Source organism: Sinocyclocheilus grahami, unplaced genomic scaffold, assembly GCF_001515645.1.
Source record: "Sinocyclocheilus grahami isolate Dianchi unplaced genomic scaffold, SAMN03320097.WGS_v1.1 scaffold252.1, whole genome shotgun sequence".
NCBI lineage: Eukaryota > Metazoa > Chordata > Actinopteri > Cypriniformes > Cyprinidae > Sinocyclocheilus > Sinocyclocheilus grahami.
The window spans coordinates 594,964-615,885 of record NW_015505431.1 but is presented as its reverse complement, the minus strand read 5'-3'; the positions used below and the strand labels follow the sequence as shown (position 1 = coordinate 615,885).

The 20,922-nt window shown below is 33.4% G+C and overlaps 1 protein-coding gene across 1 annotated transcript in view; it reads left to right on the top strand.

The window, feature by feature from the left end:
* LOC107598529 (tuberin-like) overlaps nt 1–20,678 on the top strand; it is a gene marked incomplete at its 3' end in the record, with an annotated part of 41,053 nt that extends 20,375 nt beyond the window's left edge. The window contains exons 27-36 of the mRNA XM_016289901.1: nt 2,477–2,638; nt 3,575–3,756; nt 4,779–5,033; nt 7,818–8,003; nt 11,609–11,739; nt 13,538–14,094; nt 18,017–18,218; nt 18,316–18,394; nt 18,639–18,730; nt 20,568–20,678. Of these exons, the coding sequence (XP_016145387.1) occupies nt 2,477–2,638; nt 3,575–3,756; nt 4,779–5,033; nt 7,818–8,003; nt 11,609–11,739; nt 13,538–14,094; nt 18,017–18,218; nt 18,316–18,394; nt 18,639–18,730; nt 20,568–20,678 (1,957 nt within the window). The remainder of the gene's footprint in view (nt 1–2,476; nt 2,639–3,574; nt 3,757–4,778; nt 5,034–7,817; nt 8,004–11,608; nt 11,740–13,537; nt 14,095–18,016; nt 18,219–18,315; nt 18,395–18,638; nt 18,731–20,567) is intronic.
* Nucleotides 20,679–20,922: the final 244 nt, after the last annotated feature.

The window sequence follows — 20,922 nt, the reverse complement described above, 5'->3', positions numbered from 1 at the left end:
TTGAAATTTTATGCATTTACCTTGCAAACAGTTATGCAGAATGTTTGTGTTTTAAGGCATTGAGGTTGAGGCATCCGCTTCAGCTGAAGAATTGCTGAATGATCCAAATGTAAAGACACAAACTGGGACTTCCTGTCTGTCTATGTGTGTGTGTGTCTGTGTGTGTTAGTGTCTGTGTGTGTTAGTGTCTGTGTGTGCTGGATGACCCTGTTGATGGACGCTCGAGTGATTGGATTTGGTGTCGTTGTTAAAGCTCAGGTTGTTGGCTCGATTCCGGTGAAGAAAAAGTCTGTTGTGCCCTTGAGCGAAGCAGCTGAAGGAATGCTGCAGAATGAGCTCATCTCTATCCACAGCATTTGTCAATTACTACAGAAAATAACTTTGACCCTTCCATCAGGTGGTGTTTACACTAACACACTGCAGTGGAAGTGCACAGGGTTCATTCACTCTTAGGGTTTAAATGCAAAAATGTACTGCTGGAATTTTCGTTAAACACTTTTAATGTACAAAAACGTAAGCAAGCAATTCGGTCACACTAGTCTCATGTTAAATTGCATAAACATATTGCTTTCCCATATTAACTTATATTGTATTGCATTGCAGTAACAGTGAAAAAATGAAATGATTTAATAGGTAAATTGCCTTAAAATGTGAATGTCGTTTGTAAATGACTTTAAATATGTGCTATCTGATATTTATTTATATTAGAGAATATTAGAAAATTACTAGTATAAAATAAATTTGAAAAATAAATGAATATAAAGTAAACAAGAACAAAAAAAAAAAAACACATAATTAAAGGTGTATATATAAGTACAAATATCATTATAATTTAAATTTAATTCAATAAAAATTAAGGTAAATGCAAAAATGTTATATTACTATAGAATGTTTTGAGAAAAATATAAAAAAATCATTTTTGAAAACATTTTCCCCTTTATGAAATAGTATAGTGGAGTGACAAGAAAGTACAGGCAGAGAAAGAGGCCGGTCTCGAACATTTGAAGCTGAAAACACTAAAATAGTGTGTTTTTGTATCAGTGTGTCATTGCTTGTGAGATGTTGTGAAGACAGAATATAGTTTTTATTGTGATAGATGTTGTGTTGGTTTAAGAAGCATCAGGTGACGTTGGTCACACTGACTCTCTGCAGCAGGTGCTTCTCTTTCGTCGATGTGTTTGTCGTCTCTGACGCCCACACGCGCTTGTATCATCCACATTCATCCCTCGTTCCCCATTGAGATGAAATGAAAATAGCCTTTTGTTGGTTTATATATATATATATATATATATATATATATATATATATATATATATATAATATTACTATTTCGGTTTAATTGATTTTTGAGTTTGTTTTTCATAGATTTTTTTTCCATGTGATAATCTCAGTTCTTCAGTTTCTTCCATTTCAATTTCCCACAGTTTTTATCTAATATTTATATATATATGTATATATACTGTATATTTTTCAGCTTTATTTCAGCTAACAGAAACTACTTTTAATAGTCAACAATAATAATCCTGCTCTGTTCCTTCCAAAAAATATCACATATTACTTCTAAAGACCTTAAATTTTGCACATGAGTCATATGGACTACTTTTAGAAAATGTTGGCTTGTTTTTTTTTTTTAAGCTGATTTTGTATTTTAATGAAGAAATAGTCACATGGTTTTAGAATGACTTGAGAGGGACTGTGCTATTTTAATGTTATGGTATTTATGAATTCTCTTTTGAATTTTTTTTTTCAGTTTTCGTTTTAATTTTAGTGTGAGATTTAGTAATTATTGTTATTGTCTTTTTTTAATATTTTTGTTTAGATTTACATTTTTAAAATCATTTTTAGTTTTATTACTTCAACTAATTTTAGCACTTCAACTTATTTTATTTCAGTTGCAGTTTTATCTAATATTGTAATAAATGCAATTTTATTTCAGCTTTATTTCCATTAAAACCAAAAACTACCTTTTAATAGCTTTAGATAACAAAAAAAACACTAGATGAGTATTTTTTGGGGGGGTGAACTATTCTTTTAAGCCTAGATAAACTTGCACAGTATCTCTAATTTGATTTGTAAAGGAGTGTGAGTCTGTTTTAACTGCATGTGTGTGTGTGTGTGTGTGTGTGTGTGTGTGTGTGTTTAAAAGGGCCACTTCAGCTTCAATCAACTCTGAACCTGATTTATTACATCTTCGCAAACACACTCACACACTCTCATCTCAAGCTGCACACTGTGTCCTAACCAGCCATGATGATTGAAAAATATCTACACTAACCATCAGAATCAGATGACTCCGAATCAAATGAATCTGAATCTGAATCAGTCAGTGGTTCTAAATTGTGGTTAGGACATGGTGTCAGAGACTAGATGAGATCTCTGACTTCACTAAAACCAGTGTGAGCTGGTTGTGTGGTGCACTCTTTGACCCCGTGACCTCTCCTGTACCGGCTGTGACCGCTGACCCCGTCCTGTGCAGGATGCAGACGTCCAGCACCACCTGCAGCCTGGGCTCGGCTGACGAGAACGCGGTGATGCAGGCGGACGACGCGCTCAAGACGGTCCACCTGGAGCTGACGGAGACCTGCCTCGACATGATGGCGCGATATGTCTTCTCCAACTTCTCTGCACTGCCCAAGAGGTGACGCCAAAGTGCTTAACAATGTCTGGAAAAACTCACACACAAACAAGACAAATACAGTAAAGCATCACATCACAATGTCTCCGCTCAGCTCAGAATAAAAGCCAAGGAATACAGGTCTTAGGTAACGACTTAAAAATTCCAACAGTCTGAGGCTGAGCAGTTCTTATGTGTACAGGTAAACTATTCCACAAATTAGGTGCCACCACTGAAAAAGCGCGGTCACCTTTATTTTTTAACCTAGCTCTCAGAACATCGAAGAGCACCTGATTGGACAACCTCAGTGCTTTAACAGGAGTGTGGACATGTAAAAGCTCTTATAAATAAGCAGGCACCAACCCATTTAAAATCTTAAAAACAAACAATAAAATCTTGAATTAAATCCTGAAGCGGACAGAAAGACAGTGTAGTGAAGCTAAGACTGGGGTAATGTGCTTATACTTTTTAGTCCCAGTTAAAAGCCGAACTTCTGCATTTTGGACTAACTGTAAGTGTTGAAGAGATGACTGATACAAACCAACATATAAAGAGTTACAGTAGTCTAGTCTAGATGTTATAAAAGCATGAATTACACTTTCAAACTCCTTACGCAGCAGGTAGGGCTTGACTTTAGCCAACCGTCTCAGTTGAAAGAAACTGGCTTTTACAACAGAACTAATCTGTTTTTCAAATTTAAAAGCACTGTCAAAAATCACACCGAGATTCTTGGTAAATGGACGAACATACAAACCTAAATTACCAAGTGCATCTACACAAGCGCTCAAACCCCCAGGACGACCAAACACAACAAGCTGAGTCTTATTTTCATTAAAACAAAGAGGGTTCTGATCCAGCCATATTTTTAAATCTCTCAGGCAATTAAGTAATGACAGAAATTAGACCGAAAACCTAAATAAAGATGATTAATGGGCTTCGTAAACTCTCTTCCTCTCTCAGGTCTCCTATCGCAGAGTTCCTGTTGTCCGGTGGCCCCAGTATGACTTGGCTGGTTGGGAATAAGTTAGTCACCATAACGACCAGCGGCGGCTCACGAACCCAAGCTCTTCTGGGTCTGGACATGGCAGAGAGGCCCGGAGGAGGAGGAGAAATGACCAGGTTACTAACATTTCAACATGGATGTCACCAACCAATCATGCTATTGCTATAGGTTAACATGTTTTAGCACATTGCTAGCATGAATTAGCATGTTTAGAAAATGTTTTACCATGTTTTTAGCATGTTTCTAGAAAATATCTCCTGAATAAAAAATAGATCGATAGATGAAAGATAGATGGATAGATAGGAAGATGGATAGATGGAAGATGGATAGATAGATAGATCGATAGATAGATGGATGGATGCACCAAAAGCAAAAATATCTCCTGAATAAAAAATAGATAGATCGATAGATAGATAGATAGATAGATGGAAGATGGATGGATAGATAGATAGATAGATGGATGGATGCACCAAAAGCAAAAATATCTCCTGAATAAAAAATAGATAGATCGATAGATAGATAGATAGATAGATGGAAGATGGATAGATAGATAGATCGATAGATAGATGGATGGATGCACCAAAAGCAAAAATATCTCCTGAATAAAAAATAGATAGATCGATAGATAGATAGATAGATAGATGGAAGATGGATAGATAGATAGATCGATAGATAGATGGATGGATGCACCAAAAGCAAAAATATCTCCTGAATAAAAAATAGATGGATAGATGGAAGATAGATCGATGGATAGATGAAAGATGGATAGATGGATGGAAGATGGCTGGATGGATGGATGGATGGATGGATAGATAGATGGAAGATGGATAGATAGATAGATATGACTTTTGGCATTATCTGATATGAATTAAGACTCAATGTTTGGACACAGACAGGAAGAGGAAAGACATTTGCAAAAAAAAAAAAATATATAAGATATTTTATATAATTATAAAAATAAAAACTAATTCAAGATATATAATATCTTGGTATATAATGATATGTAATACTTAAAACTAAATAAAAAAAAGTGTTATAAAACTAAAACTACTACTACTAAAAAAGGATATAATATATTAATTTTATATTATAGTAAATGTAATAAAATATCACTGGAAGAAAGTGAATTCATTAAATGCCCCTCTTGATTTCTCTGTCCAGGTGGTCACGCTCTGCGGGCCGGTCCGGCTCAGAGTCTCAGTCCTCTGGTGGCGTCTCCTGAGGGCGAGTACAGTGGGCCGCTGCCCCCGCCGGGCCCCCCGCTGGAGGTGCTGGGGTCCCAGAGAGGAGTGGAGGAGCACCCGGCACCTTCCGCCTCGCAGTCCTCAGCGCCGCTCAAAGACAAGTCTAGCCTGGCCGAGTTTGTGCCCATGCTGACACAGGGCTGGGCCGAGATCTTCATCCGCAGACCCTCAGGTACCACACACCGGCGCGTGCTTTACCTCCTAACCTTGTCCCGGGCCGCAATTATCGCCCACTCGCTCTCAATTATGACACATTTGTGCAGGCACTAAAATTAAATCATAATAACTCCATTCCAAGGGCGTTTGAGAGGCGCATGAGCGCACTTGCGGCCCGCAGGGGTTGCCATGCCATTTCCAAAGTTTGATAATAGTTTGACTCACACCTGCCGTGCCCACGGGCTCGATTTTCCTCAGCTTTTCTCCTCCGTCTGCCTCTAAATGAAGAATAGCTCGGGAGCATTTCACAGATTTTCCTTTTTTTTTGTGCGTTAATTGCGACGTTTCCTTGAGTGTTTCACTTCTTGAAGAATAACACGTGACGAGATGCTTTTTCAATACGCTTCCTGAGGATTTCACAGCGTTGCTGTTGTGGTTTTGTTCCTTTCTGTGTTTGTCTGTCACTTTTTGTCTTTCTTTCATGAGTCAGTTTTATAGCGCTATTGCTTCACTTCAAACCACTTTTTTTTGTGCATTATTTTTTTTCTCTCTATCTTTTTTTGTAATCTCTTTCTTTGAGTTCAGTTCAGTTTGGTTCAGTTTATATTATGAGAAACGGTCAAAAGTCAAATAATAGGCTAATAATAAAGTAGTCAAGTCAATCGAGTTATCAGTAGTGTTAAATAAAATGAAAGTGTTTATTGTACATTTTATATATTATATTAATACATTTATAAAAATGTAATATATTTAAATAATTTTATTTTAGTCAGATTTTATGATGACCTTTAAACGTGCACTGTTTCAAAAGTCAAAAAAAAAAAAAATAGTACAAAAACATAAAAACAATATACAAACAAAACATATAAATAATATAAAATTAAATCAAGTATTGAATGTTTTAAAATAAAAACACTGTCAAATGTTTATTCATTTCCTTATTTATATTTTGTAAATGTACATGCATATAAAATGTAATATAATTTTACTTGTATTAAAAATAAATAAATAAAATTCCAGTACACTCTCAGAAAAAAAGGTACAAAAGCTGTCACTGGCCATTACCTTCTCAAAAAGTAAATTTTTGTACTTTTTAGGTATCAACATGTACACTTTAGGTACTGATGTGTACCTTTAAGGTACAATATGGACCCTTTAGATACAAAGATGTACCTTTTGTATCTTTTTTTCCTGTGTATGCTAGTATTTTAAACACCTAAAAAGTACTTTAATAAAAAATGGTGCAACTAAACAAGTAATACTAATTAATCAATTATTGGACATAAAAATGAGGTAAAATAAAATCACAAAGTATTTATTGATGTTCATAAATGTACATTTTCTTTGTTTGTTTAATCTCTCTCTGTATAAGGTGAGATCCAACATGCCTCTGGTGCCTGGAGTCAGGTTGTTTCATTAGCGTGTCTGTGTAATTGAGTTTGCTGGATGTGTGATGTGCTGATGCAGATGTTGGTTAAATAGGTACATGGGCATATAGCTGGAGGTGTGAACAGACAGCTGGAGGTCTCAGTATGACGAAATCCTCATCCGTTATGTGTGTGTGTGTGTGTGTGTGTGTGTGTGTGTGTGTGCATCATTTTTTGCTTTCCATGCAACAGTATTTTGCATTATTTCATAAAAAAGAAATGTATTTGTGTTGTCCTAATGACTAATAACTACGGCTGTAACGATTTCTCGATTCAATTCGAGTACTAATTTTGCTTGTGTTAATTTAAATAACTGGCAAAAAAATGGACAAGGAACCATGAAACGCATTATTAGACAGTTTTCCGAGGCTACATGATATATTAAACCTATTTAAAAATCATAATAAAGCATAATGCTACTGTGAATTCACAAACGCTACGATTCAATTAAATAAATATATGTGATGCAGGTTTAATGTACGTGCTTTATTTACATCCGTTCACAGTAAATGCTGCTCCACACAAACTGTTATCGTATCATACACTCTGCATGTTGTTGTGAGTTTGGGTCTATTATAACATTCATCTGGAAACGCCACTTGCCCCATTTCATCAGATTTGTGAGGTAAATCATTTATAAACCTACGCAAACACTGGAGAATGCATCGATATCTTTTTCAACATGCTAACTGTTCATCGCGATTTCAAAATAAAAGTTTAAACCCTTGCTCTGACTCTGAGTTTACAGGTTTTGATGTGCACATATTCAAGAAATTGCGGTGGCTGTAGCATTTCTGTTGTAAAGAAATGGCCAAAATTTAAGATTAAGTGGAGATTTGAATTAAATGTTGTTTAGTCAATATTAAACAAGGATTAGATCACACTGTAAAGTGTAAAAACAAATTATAACTCGAATTTGTTATAATGCCTAATATATATTAGCTCTATTGTTTACAATACATTATGTATTTTAACAGTCTTTTTCAATAGAACCACATTATTACTTGCTTTTGATACTTTTTTTGAACTAATTATTATTGCCTCATTGCCTATTATATATGTATTTAAAGTAATTTTAAAGGCTATTGTTCGCTTAGGCCTATTTTTATGCGATTACTCGATTAATTGTTCGAATAATCGACCAATTACTTGATCATCATTAGTGACAGCCTTAATAATAACATTATTTGTTTTCTTAACAACTGTAATATGTCACATCATGTGATGTTTTGAAGATACACCTAAGGAAATAGATTCTGAAAGTACATATTCTGTTGATCTAAGAAGAGTATTTTCTATAATATATTTCTTTACTTTGATTAGTTTGAGTCATCGATCATGATTTAACGTGTGCTCTGTAAATCTGCTCTCAGGTAACACCAGCTGGCTGATGTGTCTGGAGAACCCGCCGAGCCCCTTCTCGTCTGAGCTGGGGAACGTCCCGCTGCAGGAGCTGTCCAGTGTGCTGATGGCCATGGACGGGGTGAAGGAGCCCCAGAGCGAGGCCCCTGTGCCCCAGCCGCAGGGGAGGCCCTGCCCCATCCAGCGCTCCAACACCGGTGAGCTGCCGTCTCTCAAAACAACACTGTTTCAGCATATGCTTCTGGAGCTGGAATGGAGTTTATAGAGTAGATATGTTGCGAGCTAAGTGCTGCAGCTGAGTCTGAGAATAGCATACTACTGTGCTGTACTACTTTACACTGTTTATGCATTTCTGTAGCAGAATATTTCCTGCAAATGTAGTATTTTTTTGTATGCACAGAATGTCCAAATATATTTTTATTTTAGTTAAGGTTTTACATTTTTAAGCAAACAAATTTTGTTGCTTTCTCATTTTTATTAGGTAATTGCTTAAAATAAATAAAAATGAGTAGCAGAAATATATATACAGTGGGTACGAATACTTTCCGTACCCACTGTATATATATATATATATATTTTTTATATTGCATTTAATATTAATTTGTTAAAATGCTTTTAATTTTATTAACTACGATAACCCTGAATGACAAGAATCATTATCTTATTTTATATTTTATATAACCATTATTATTATTATTCAGAAATTATTTTCCAAAAGTTGAGACATTTTTACTCAATCAGGCATATTAAATATGCCAAATAATTATAATTATGTGCTAGATCATGTCTGGATGTCATTAGCTGAATAAAACAGCTAAACAGGTATGCTTAGTAGTATGCAGGTAAGCTATTCCAAATTAAGAGATAAAAAGGCCCAATTAAGAATAACATACTATGTTTTCTATTATATAACAGAAATTGTAAAACTAGTATGCTATTTCAAATTCAGCCATATTGTGTACTGCCTATTATAGATACTGTATGTTGCCTATAATTTTTTATATAAACAGTATGTAAAAGCACATATATATTTTTTAGAGAACTGTGGTATACAGGATCTAGTGTGCAGCATGCAGTAAGCAGTATGCAAGTATTCTATTTCATTCCAAAGAGCCGAACCTTTCCTTTCTGGGGAGGAAATGACATCACACATTGGGAACATTCTTTTATTTATATAAACCAAACTGCTGAAAACTTTGTTTGTTTGTTTGTTTGTTTATACATTTATTAATGATTTTTTATTTATTTGCTAAAAAATGAGCATTTATCGGCCGATACCGATATGGTGGCCGATATATCGTGCATCCCTATATTTTTTTCATCTATCTATCTATTTATTTATAGCCTATTTATCAAACTCTTGCTGTTTTATATAAACAGGCCTGCTGAAAACAAATATTTGTTTGTTTATTTATTTATTTCCAAGATCTTGTTTTTTTTATATAAACCAAACTGCTGAAAACTTTGTTTGTTTGTTTGTTTGTTTATACATTTATTAATGATTTTTTATTTATTTGCTTGTTTATATATATATATATATATATATATATATTTTTTTTTTTTTCTTCTATTTTTGTATATTCACTGGCCTGCTGAAAACAGTTATTTAATTTTATTTATTTATTTTTCAGACTCTTACTATTTTACATGAACATTGCTGCTAAAAGCATAATCACTGAAACTTAATTCAGCAGAATCTGAAGTGTTTCAGTGATTTATTCCTCTTAATGGCTGTTTATCCTCTCTCTAACATACAGTGCATATAAATGACACACATTAAAAAGAGAAAGCATTTGTCATCCACAGCTGAGTATTTTTCTTTGACGGCCTTCTCTCATGCCGTCTACAGTGTGCCGTTCAACACATCTGTCCCTCTGTCAGCCTGACTCTCTTTGCCTGTTTCTGTGTGTTTCCTCTGGGTCCATGCGGTGTTGATGGCTTGGCCTGTGTTGGTTTTTGTCTGGGTTTGTCGCTGCAGTGGGCGCTCTGGGCTCTCTCTGCTCCCCCGAAACGCCCGGCAGGTTACACAGGAGTATATCGTGGGCAGGTAGATATGTATGTGGCCTTGAGCACGCACACGCGCCGCTCTAGAGTGTTTCTGTAGCCTCCTGTCTTCATTAACACTCAACAATCCAGAACAGAGCAACTAATCAGCGGTCAACTCAACCGATCTCCACACAGAACCGGCGATGGGATTGATTCCTGATTCAGGACGCTCCTCCTCCTTTTCCTGGAGCTCTTTTCACTTCCTTTTGCTCTTTTGACATGAAAGGCATCTTTCTCTTGTAATGTTTTCCCTCTCTATGTGTGATTTCAGTTTGACCCGCATAAAAGTATTCCGGTTAGAGCTGGACGATGTGGATAAAAAAGGTTTTGAAATATTTGAAGGGCAGAGATGTTTCAGTCATTCTATAAAAATCAAGAATATACTAGGTAGATGACATAACTTGTCTGTTAACTTGTTTGTATTCAATATCAATATTTTAGGTTAAAATGTGCATGAATGTGCAAGGAAAAGTGTATTTTTACAGGTGATAAAAAGTGTATATTTTGTCAAATCAACTAGCTTTTTTTTGTAATAAGAATTTATGAAGTACAAACATTTTCATGTAGTTTTGCAATCATTAATAATAATAATTTCTAAAATAAATATTTATTTGTCATATTATATCAGTTAATACTTGCATTTTACAATATAACAATATACACTAGTCAACATTTAAAGTGGATCAAAACCTTTCATTAAAGTTGTTCTAAAACCTAAAACCAAAATGCGTTCTTGTCTTAGGACAACTTAGATTAACTTTTTTGATCCACTTCAAATGTTGACCACTGTATAATAATAATAAAAGCAGTAATTGCCTGCATACTAGACCTATCAGTCAATTAAAAATATGAGTTGTATGTGAATTGCATGATTTGGCGATTAACTGAATTAATCTGTGCAACAATATTTAATGAATTTTGAAGGCTAATAAAAAAGGCAGATTTTCTTAATGAAAAACACAATTTTATGTAATTTTAGTAATTAAAGAACAAATCTATAAATATTATTTAGATATTAAAATATTAAATATTCTTAAATGTCTGAAATGTTTTTAGCTATATCACCCAGTCATTCTTACTATTACTAGTCAGATGTAGCTAATATTTTTAATATTAATTGCATTTTATTCAATTATTTGTTATTACTATTATCAGTTAATTTAATAATTTTATGCATTTGCATCAAAATAGCAATTTATATTAATAAACAGCAATATTTAGGGCTGTCAGCTTATTTAAAAAATCGCCTGAATTAAATACAAGATTAATTGTATTAATTATGTTATTTTGAAGGATAATTAAAAAGAAAATTTTAAGGAAGCTCAGAACAAATCTGTAAATATTAAAGGGCTGGAAAATGTTTTTAGCTAGCTGTTTTTACATGTCGTCATTATTTTGGCACAGTTTTCAGAAAGAGAGAGACTTTTAACTGTGTATGTGTGCTTCAGTTTCTTTTGTCAGCTCGTAGGAGCCTGCACTAGCACACAGACCTCAAATCTAACACATATTGACGTCAGCTCGCATTTCCATTTCACTGGGTCTCTAAAAAGCATGTTCTGTAAAGCCTTTCAGTGTCAAATCCGTATTGAACCTGCTTCAACTGGATCAGCTTGTGTGTGTTTGTGCAGGTGGCTCTGCATGTATTAGAGTGACTGTAGGAGAGTTTCTAGACTAATCGCAGATATGGTAGACGCTCCTCTGCTGCAGTGTGTTGTGACAGCACCTCGTTTATTGTTGTCATGCTGCCGTCTCACAGATTCGGTTGTGCTGGAAGAAGCTGGACGGAGCAGAGTGACTGAGTCCAAAGAGCTGGAGGAGTTTGAGGCCGTAGCGTCTGAACCCATCTTCATGAGCGCCGCTACAACACCAGCCGGCTTACTGAGCAGAGTGAGGGAATCCACACCAAACACCTCCAACACACTCAACAATAATCAGTGTTGGGGAAAGTAAAAACACTTTTAAAAGTAATGCATTACAATATTGCGGTACTCTGTAATTATGTAATTGCATTAGTTACTTTTTATGAAAAGTAATGCATTACGTCACTTTTGTGTTACTTTTTGTCCCCTGGGCTGGGCTTGCTTATTTTTATTTTTTATAACAAAACCCAAAGGTTATATTTTTTGCAACTCTAATGGCCCTTTCACACTAAAAGTGAAATTAATAAGCCGCAGTCTGAAGGAAGTGCCTTTGCATCTCACTCCCAATTTCCCTCAGCACAGGGACAGGAGAAGTCAAATCAAATCAAATCAAAGTTTGTTTATAGAGCATTTTTTTAAAACAACAATTTGTGTCAGAAGTGTCAGTAAATAAATGGGAAAACTAACTCTTGTAAATTTAAAGGGATACTCCACCCCAAAATGAAAATTTTGTCATTAATCACTTACCCCCATGTTGTTCCAAACCCGTAAAAGCTTTGTTCGTCTTCGGAACACAATTTAAGATATTTTGGATGAAAACCGGGAGGCTTGTGACTGTCCCATTGACTGCCAAGTAAATAACACTGTCGAGGTCCAGAAAAGCATCATCAGAATAGTCCATCTGCCATCAGTGGTTCAACCGTAACGTTATGAAGCGACGAGAATACTTCTTGTACGTGAAGAAAACAAAAATAACGACTTTATTCAACAATTCGTCTCCTCCGCGTCACCGTAGCGACATATTTTGGAGAGTATCCACTGAACGCAAACTTCAAAATGGTGCTACAGTGACGCGGAGGAGACGAATTGTTGAACGAAGTCGTTATTTTTGTAACTTGCGTTACTTGTAATGCGTTACCCCCAGGATTGATAATAATGTAATAATTTTGACACATGTTGTTGTAATAACAATTAGTGCCGTCAAACGATTAATCGCATCCAAAACAAAAGATTTTGTTTACACAATATATGTGTGTGCACTGTGTATATTTATTATGTATATATAAATACACACACATACAGTATATATATTGAAAATATTTACATGTGTATATTTATGTAATTTATAATATATATAAATATATTGAATATAGAAATATAACAGTTTTCTTAAATATATCCATGCATGAGTGTGTATTTATATATACATAATAAATATACACAGTACACACATATATTATGTAAACAAAATATTTTGTTTTGGATGCGATTAATCCTGATTAATCGTTTGATGTTGTGTGTACATTAATGAGGAAAAAAAATTAACTTAAATGATTTTAGCAAATGGCTGCAATATAACAAAGAGTGAAAAATTTAAGGGGGTCTGAATACTTTCCGTACCCACTGTATATATATATATATATATATATATAATTGACATGAAGAGTAATGTATGTATTATTGTTATTATTATTGCCATGTAAGAGAGAGTGATAATAATAATAATACTAATAATAATAATAATTATTATTATTATCATTGTCATGTAATTCATGCTTATTATGTAATTAATAACATATACAAATAATATAACAATAACAAAAATAAATAAATGTAAATAATATATACACTTGGAAATAATAACAACAACAACAACAACCAACAACAACAACAATAATAATAATAATAATAATCTATTATTATTATTACCTGATATACTTCTCAATACTGGTAGTGATCGACTAATATATCAGCCAGGCCAATCAATCAGCCAGTATATTTATTTTATTGGCAATGTCATTTATTTGGTCTCTTCTCTCCTCAAGTCCTCCTCAACCTCCAGTCAGGACGATGAGAAGTCGACTCTGGAGGAGGTGAGTGAGGGCGGTATCCCCATCGATCAGCCTCCGCCGGCGCTCTCCACCCCGGGACATCAAGAGACTGACGTGTCATTATCTCAGGCCACCACCCTGAGCAAATCGAGCTCGTCCCCGGAGCTGCAGACTCTCCCCGAGGCCTTCACCAAGGCTGCGACCCAGAGTGCCTCCGGCGGAGACCTGCTGAGCGCCAGGATCCCGACGGTCCAGGCCAACGAGAGAGAGGCCTCGGGTGAAAGCGCCTGGCCGGGAGAGAGCGTTATATCAGTCGGCCCGTCCAGCTCCAGCGCTAGCGTCTCCGTCTCCTCGTCCTCCACCTCCAGGATGAGGCTGGAGTTTCCCACGGCTCAGCCGGGACCCCTGTCTCCCGCCGGACACAGACCCCGCGGACACACCATCTCAGTGTCCGCACCCTCGTCCCGCAGGGAAAGGAAGATGGACCGAGACTCGTACCACAACCGAGGAGGACCATCCAACATAGAGAAGAGCTCAGGACTCAGTCCCAGGTAACTTGAAGTACAAACTCGTATTCCACCTTCTTTTATACGCATTAGAAAGTTTGTTTTTCATGCAATTACACTGAACGCAAACTAAAGTTTTCAAGCTTCAAAAAGGATGCAAAAGCATGTTAAATGTATTATAAAAGTTAGGACTTCATGATGATATCAACACCTTATCAGTTATAAATACAGTACTTTTCAATAGTTAAGTCAGTAAGATTATTATTTATTTTTTTTTGTTCAGCAAGGATGGATTAAATTGATCAAAAGTGACCGTAAAGGCATTTACAAAATATTTGTATTTCAAATAAATACTGTTCTTTTAAACATTTCTTTTATCAAAGAATCCTGAAAAAAACTGATCAGGGTTTCCACAAAAATGTGAAGCAGCACAACTGTTTTTAACACTGATAATAATCATAAATGTTTCTTGAGCAGCAAATCAGCATATTTGATACTAGATAAGCCTCAATAATAACACCATAAACATAATATGAGAACAACATTCCTAACCAAGATTTATTATTTATTACTCACACGTTGTAAAGTCCCTAAAGATTTTATCATTGCATCAAGGTCTTTTGGAAACATGTCTTTTGATTGCATCTTACTTTTAGCAGATGTTGTTCATTAAGATGTGCACGATGGGACAGTTCGTATAAAATAACGCAAGGGAAAAGCCTCCTGTGCAATGGTGTATCAGTTCTTATCAAATCTACAACTATCAACAGTCTATTAAGGCTGAGCGACATGGCCAAATATATGAACACAATATTTTTTTCCATATCATACAATATTACGATTTTAATTGACCAATAATGGGAAAGGAAATGCTTTCCACATGTTTGTTAAACCTTGAGAATGAATGTAAAGATAATTTGTTCACAGTTAAACCTTTTTAATTTAGGGTTTAATTTTCCCCTAAATTCTGTTTTCCATGTGATGTTTTTTCTTGGACTCTGTGTTTTATGTTTCAGTACAAATTTAATATAAAAAGGTGTCTAATTAAATGAATGAATAAAACGTTAACGTCTTTCAAAATGTAATGAAATGAAAACATAATTACAACAAAACATTGCATTTTTTTTTTCAAGAGCCTGCACAATAGCATTGTATAACTGAATAGATGAATGAAAATGTTGTATGATATTCTTCAAAAATATTATCTGCTGCCCAAATCTCAGGTGAGGAGACCGCATCTCTCTTATAATTGGGCAAATCTCGCATATACGTTACATCTAATTTCACACCAAATCAAAAAAATGAAATCAAAAGTGTAAAAATAAAAAAAAGAATAATAATAATGAAAATCATTATAAAGGTCTGTTTTTTTTATTTTTTTTGTCATTTTAATTTTATATATTTGTCATATTTTTATATATATATATATATATATATATATATATATATATATATTATCCATGGTAATAGTATTTGTTATAATTTATTAATTTATGCAGATTTTGGTTAAAAAACTGGATAAGATCAGGGTTATTACCAGTATTAACAATAATAGTAATACACAATAATAATAAAATAATACCTATACATACAAATACCTATTATTATTTAATATTCTTTTAATATTATTTAATATTCTTTCTCTCTGCTACTACTAACCATATTAATAGTTGTTGTTATTGTTTTTTTTTAATTATTTTTTTTAAATAATAATATGCAATGTTATATATAATTTAACAGTTTAATGTATCCATTATAATAATATTTGTTATAATTTATGCAGATTTTAGTTTTAAAATCTGGATAGGGTCAGGGTTATTATCTATAGCTAAAACTAAAAACTAAAACATTTTCATTAATCAAAATAAAACGAGCATTAACTGAAATAAATAAGTAAATAAAAACATTTTGGCAAGCCAACATTTCACATTTGTGTTTAAGTTGAAGTATTCAAATAACTATAACTAAAAAATAAATAAATAAAAAATTCCACCACTGCTAAAATTTAAAATAAAATCATAACAAATTATACAAATAAAATATATAAAAAATACTAACAAAAATATATAATGGTATATCAATGGTACTAAAATATCGCTGGTTAGGATAGGACTGGATCAGACTGAATTACAGTCATGGGAATGGCTTTGCATTACAGTAATGAGAACTTAAAGGGTTCTTTTTTAATAAATCTGCAAAAATGTCAACAATTCTGTGTTTTTCTGTCAATATGGGGTGCTGTGTGTACATTAATGAGGAAAAAAAATTAACTTAAATGATTTTAGCAAATGGCTGCAATATAACAAAGAGTGAAAAATTTAAGGGGGTCTGAATACTTTCCGTACCCACTGTACATACATATGTGTGTGTATTATAATTAATTCTAATTTAATTCTTATTTATTCTAATTCTTATTTAATATTCTTTCTCACTGCTACTACTAACAAAAGTAGTTATTGTTATTATTATTATTGAATACTAGCAAACCTTTCAAACTAGCAAACTATATTTAGTAAGTCTTTCTTTAATCACTGTTGAATTTGAGTAATAATAATAACAATTATATATACTAATTGCTATTTTTATTTTTTATCATTAATCATTAATTATAAAGTTCTTAGAAGTAATATAACACTTAGCAAAAAAACTAGCAAACAAGTTCTAAATAATTATTATTTTGTTAAATGTTATATTTTTACATATTAAAATGGTGACACTTTACAACAAGGTTCATTAGTTATTGTTAATTAATGCATTAACTAATATTAACTAACAATGAGCAATACATTTGTTACAGTATTTATTTATCTTTGTTAACGTTAATTAATATACAATTACAACATTGTACGTTCATGTTAGCTCCATTAATTAATATTAGCAGATAAAACTTTGGATTTTAATAATGCATTAGTGAATGTTGAAATTAATATGAGCTGAGATTAATCAATTTGTAAGTATTTTTCATTGTTAGTTCATGTTAACTAATGTTAACAGATGAATCCTTATTGTAAAGCGTTACCATTAAAATAATCTTTCTTAATAATAATAATAATAATAATGATGTTTTAAAATCAGTTTTTATTAAAAAAAATTCAAATAATCCAACATATACAAATTATGAATTTGAGTAATAATAATAATAATAATACTGTTGAATTTGAGTAATAATAATAAAAATTATATATACTAATTGTTATTTTTATTTTTTTATCATTAATTATAAAGTTCTTAGAAGTAATATAACACTTAGCAAAAAAACTTGCAAACAAAATCTCAAGTCAGTATTTCTTTAGTTACTGTTGATTGAGCAACAATAATATAATAATTAACAATAGTGCTGTCAGACGATTAATCGCGGTTAATCGCATCGAAAATAAAAGTTTTTGTTTACATAATATGTGTGAGTATTGTGTATATTTATTATGTATATATAAATACACACACATGCATGTGTATATTTAAGACAAATATGTTGTTTATATTTTAAGTATATTTATATATAATATAAATGATATGAATATAAATATATGCATGTAAATATTTTTTTAAATATATTTATAATATAAATATTATATTTTGTCTTTATATATTCATTATAAATATACACAGTACACAAACATATTATGTAAACAAAAACTTTTGTTTTGGATGCGATTAATTGCATGACAGCACTAATTGATAATGATAGTAATAATAATAATTAAGTACTAGTAGGTGTATTAATTCTAATTATTATTTATTATTACTACTGTTACTAGTAGCTGTAGTTATTATTATCATTATTATTTACTATTTATAACTATTTATTAAACAAAATAATAAGAGTTCCTAGAAAAACCCTACCACTTATAAAAGCAAACCTGTGAAGATGTCAAATATGTGAAATATGATTTATTTAGGCACTTCAGTCAGTGCTGGCTTCGAGTGTTTGAGCGTTATTATGTGATGCTCATTACAGCGTCTGAAGTGTTCATAAAGAGCATTCGGAGCAGGAGGTGAAGCTAATGCAGGTGTTTTGTTCCTCTGCAGCGATTTTCCATATAGCCACTCTGATGCCGAACCGCGAGAGCGACAAGGGCTGCTGCAATAAGAAACGCCACATTGGGAATGACTTTGTGGTGGTGGTTTACAATGACTCCGGAGAGGAGTACAAACTCGGCACCATCAAGGTGTGTGAGAGAGTCCCCATTCATCTCATTTCCGTTGCTGCCACATTCTTTCACAAGCATTTTTAAATGATGATATTTTGTTTGTTCATGCGTTTAGGGTCAGTTCAACTTCGTGGAGGTGCTTATAAAGCCTCTGGACTACGAGAGTAACCTGGTGACGCTGCAGTGCCGGAAAGGTGAAAGGTTATATGCTATATAGTTAAATAGTGTTCCTGTGGCTCAGTGGTAGAGCATTGTGTTAGCAGCGCAAAAAGGTCATGGGTTCAATTCCCAGGGAACACATACTGGTAAAAAAAAAAAATTATAGCCTGAATGCACTGTAAGTCGCTTTGGATAAAAGTGTCTGCTAAATGCATAAATTATTATTAAATTATGCATGTGTGCTCAGTAACGCTGTAACTCCTCCTCCTCCTCTCTCAGATCTGGAGGGTTTGGTCGACACCAGTGTGGCAAAGATCGTTTCTGACCGCAATCTACCACTGCTCGTGAGGCAGATGGCACTCCACGCCAATGTGAGACATCTCCTTGTCTTTTGTCTCTTTTTTTCTGTTTCATATGGAAGCTTAATTCTTCCACAGAATAAAAAAATATTCTGTGAGTGGGGCACGAGTTTGTATCTCAAAATTTGGACGTTTTACCCAGAAGTGCGAGTTCATATCTCATAATTCAGAGTTTACATCTCACAATTCTGACTTTTTCCCTCGGAATTCTGAGTATACATTTCGCATTTCTTCTCACAATTCAGATCCCCCCCCCTTGGATTTTGAGTGTTTTTCCTTGAAATTCTTTTTTCTTTTTTTTTCTTTTCACAATTCTGTGTTTTTCCCTGGGAATTGTATGTTTACATCTCACAGTTCTGGCTTTTTTTTTTCTTGGATTTCTAAAGTTTTTTTTCTCATAATTCAGATTTTTTTCCCTGTTGGAATACAGGGTTTTTTTTCTTTTCTTTCACAATTCTGAGTTTTTTCCTTGGAATTCTGAGGCGTTTTTCCCACACAATTCCGAATTTTTTTTCCTCCTTTGGAATTCAGTTTTTTTTCTGTTCTTTCACAATTCTGAGTTTTTTCCTTGGAATTCTAAGGGTTTTTTTCCACACAATTCCGATTCCCCCCCCTTGGAATTCATTTTTTTTTCTGTTCTTTCACAATTCTGAGTTTTTTCCCTTGGAATTCTGAGGGGTTTTTTCCACACAATTCCATTTTTTTCCCCCCTTGGAATTCTTTTTTTTTCTTTCTTTTTTCTTTCACAATTCTGAGTTTTTTTCCTTGGAATTCTGAGGTTTTTTTCCACACAATTCCATTTTTTTTTTTCCCTTGGAATTCTTTTTTTTTTGTTTCTGTTCTTTCACAATTCTGAGTTGTTTCCCTTGGAATTCTGTTTTATATATATTTTTTATATTTGATATATATATATATATGTATAATTCCCTCTGGAATTTTAAAACACAGTTATGTATTTTTTTATGTGAGTTTTTCATCTTTTTTACACAACAGAATAAAAAAAAAGTTTATAGACAGAGAAAGAAAGCCAGAAGTAAGAAATAAGTCAGAATTGAGAGATATTAACTCAGAATTGTGAGATATAAAGTTGCAGTTACTTTTTTAATTAATTTTTTATTCCACGGTGGAAACAAGCTTCCATAGTTTGTTCTATTTACACATGGACGTTTTTGACCTCTGCACCTTGTGTTTTTTGTTTTTCCTCTGCAAAAAAAAGGCCTTTTCTCTTTCTGTCTGACAACACTGTATGCAATTCATTCAGTTAACATTGAGAAAAAGATTTCAAATGCTTAAACCAGAAATGTTTGCTAGGTTTCTTCTAATTTTTTAATACTTTAGTGCAATTTAAAGTTGTACTTTTTACTTTCACTCAAGTATGTTTTTGGCTAGATACTTGGACTTTTAATTGAGCAAAACGTCACATTACTTTCACTTAAGTGTCATTTTTTGAGAACTTTTTACATCCCTGATTTTGGGTGGTTGGAGTGGCTGTGTTCTTCAGGTGCAAAAATCACACTCTTTTGGGGTGGATTATTCACTTCTTGTTTCCATGGTTACAAGGGAACTTTAGGAGACAGAAAGTACTTTAGTTTGGGAATTTATGTGCAATCCTGGCACCATGTTGCTATCCCAGATCAAAGTGTATTCCAGCATACGGCACTCGCCTTTCACTGACAGAGAAAATCTGGTCCAATGCTGCACTTCTTTCTTGTTCAATTTGCTGGAAAATGTCACAATTCAGAAGGTGGTCACAGCTTCTGTTTTCATTCTTTAAACCATCATTTCAAATGATCCCATTGCATTTGAACCTTTTTAATGAGTGTTTTATCTGCTTTCCTGTCTTGTATAGATGGCATCGCTGGTGCATCAGTGTAGAGCGAACCCATCAGACGCCTACGCTTCAAAATGGCTGGCGAGATTGAGACACATCAAGAGGATTAGGACACGGGTACGAAAGCTCATATATATATTATTTCTATATTTATAAATATCTATATCTATATGTAACTTTTGAATGTGAATATACTGCCATTCAAAAGTTTGGGATCAGTACGTTGAAAAAAAAATGTTTTTAAAGAAGTTTCATCTGCTCATCAAGGCTGAATTTATTTGATCAAAAATACAGAAAAAACTTATTATTGTGAAATATTATTGCAATTTAAAATAATGGTTTTCTATGTTTATAATCTTTAAAATGTAATTTA